Source organism: Brassica oleracea, chromosome C3, assembly GCF_000695525.1.
Source record: "Brassica oleracea var. oleracea cultivar TO1000 chromosome C3, BOL, whole genome shotgun sequence".
NCBI classification, from domain to species: Eukaryota; Viridiplantae; Streptophyta; class Magnoliopsida; order Brassicales; family Brassicaceae; genus Brassica; species Brassica oleracea.
Genome location: NC_027750.1, coordinates 53164792 through 53165598, shown reverse-complemented (window position 1 = coordinate 53165598; position 807 = coordinate 53164792). Strand labels below are relative to the sequence as shown.

General features: G+C 55.1%; 1 protein-coding gene across 1 annotated transcript in view; it reads left to right on the top strand.

The window, feature by feature from the left end:
* The window catches only part of LOC106330915, a 2235-nt gene that overhangs the window by 333 nt on the left and 1095 nt on the right, over positions 1-807 (top strand). Inside the window, exon 2 of the mRNA XM_013769304.1 lies at positions 91-789. Within this exon, the coding sequence (XP_013624758.1) occupies positions 91-789 (699 nt within the window). The remainder of the gene's footprint in view (positions 1-90; positions 790-807) is intronic.

Genomic DNA, 807 nt, shown 5'->3' with positions numbered 1-807 from the left:
GACATCTTCCCGAGAGACATCCAAAAACAAGTTACCGAGGCAAATAGGTTGGGTACTCTTCCTGATCTGAGCGCAATAATAGCGGCCCAGCTGGGGCTGACTAGCGGGGAAGGACTCTCAACGGCGGTTCCTCGTTCTGATGAGGGTTTCCCTTCCGATGCCAGAAGTGCGGGGAAGGGCAAGAAAAGAAAAAGAGGCGATGGTTCGGGAGCCGGGAGGAGTACTGAGGAGACAAGTGATGTCCCTCCTTCCAGTGAGCCCCGGAAGAAGAGCAAGAAGAAAAGGACAAAGAAGAAGTCCACCGGCGAGCAGTTGGAAGATGCTGACGAGCAGATCGAGCAAGAGGAAGAGGGTGCTCGAGGAGAAGAAATTCAGCCCGAAGAGGGGGGTTCTGAGGCTGTAGCCTCGGAGGGACGGAATGACGAGGAGGGAGTAAGTGAAGGAGAGGAACGCGAGACTTCTCTTAATGTCGCCCGCTCGGGTGGTTCCAAGGAAAATAGCGAAGGGTCGCCACTCCTGATATGTAGGGGAAATGACGAAGACGATGATGAGAGGCGGTCTCCTGTTCTGACGTCTCCTCGCGAGAGAACTCCAGTTCCCGTCGGGGGAGGGGCCGTCCAGACCGGTACTTCTTCCCGCGGCGCCGCTATCCTAAGGAGGGCACCTGGATTCAGCTTTCTCGACAAGGTCGACTTCCACTACGAGGGACCGACTCCCTTAGTGTACGTTCCAGAGAAATGTGGAGAGTTTCTCTGTCAATTAAGAGGGAGGGCGAAACCTCTTCCCGCTGTGAAAGACCTTATCTTT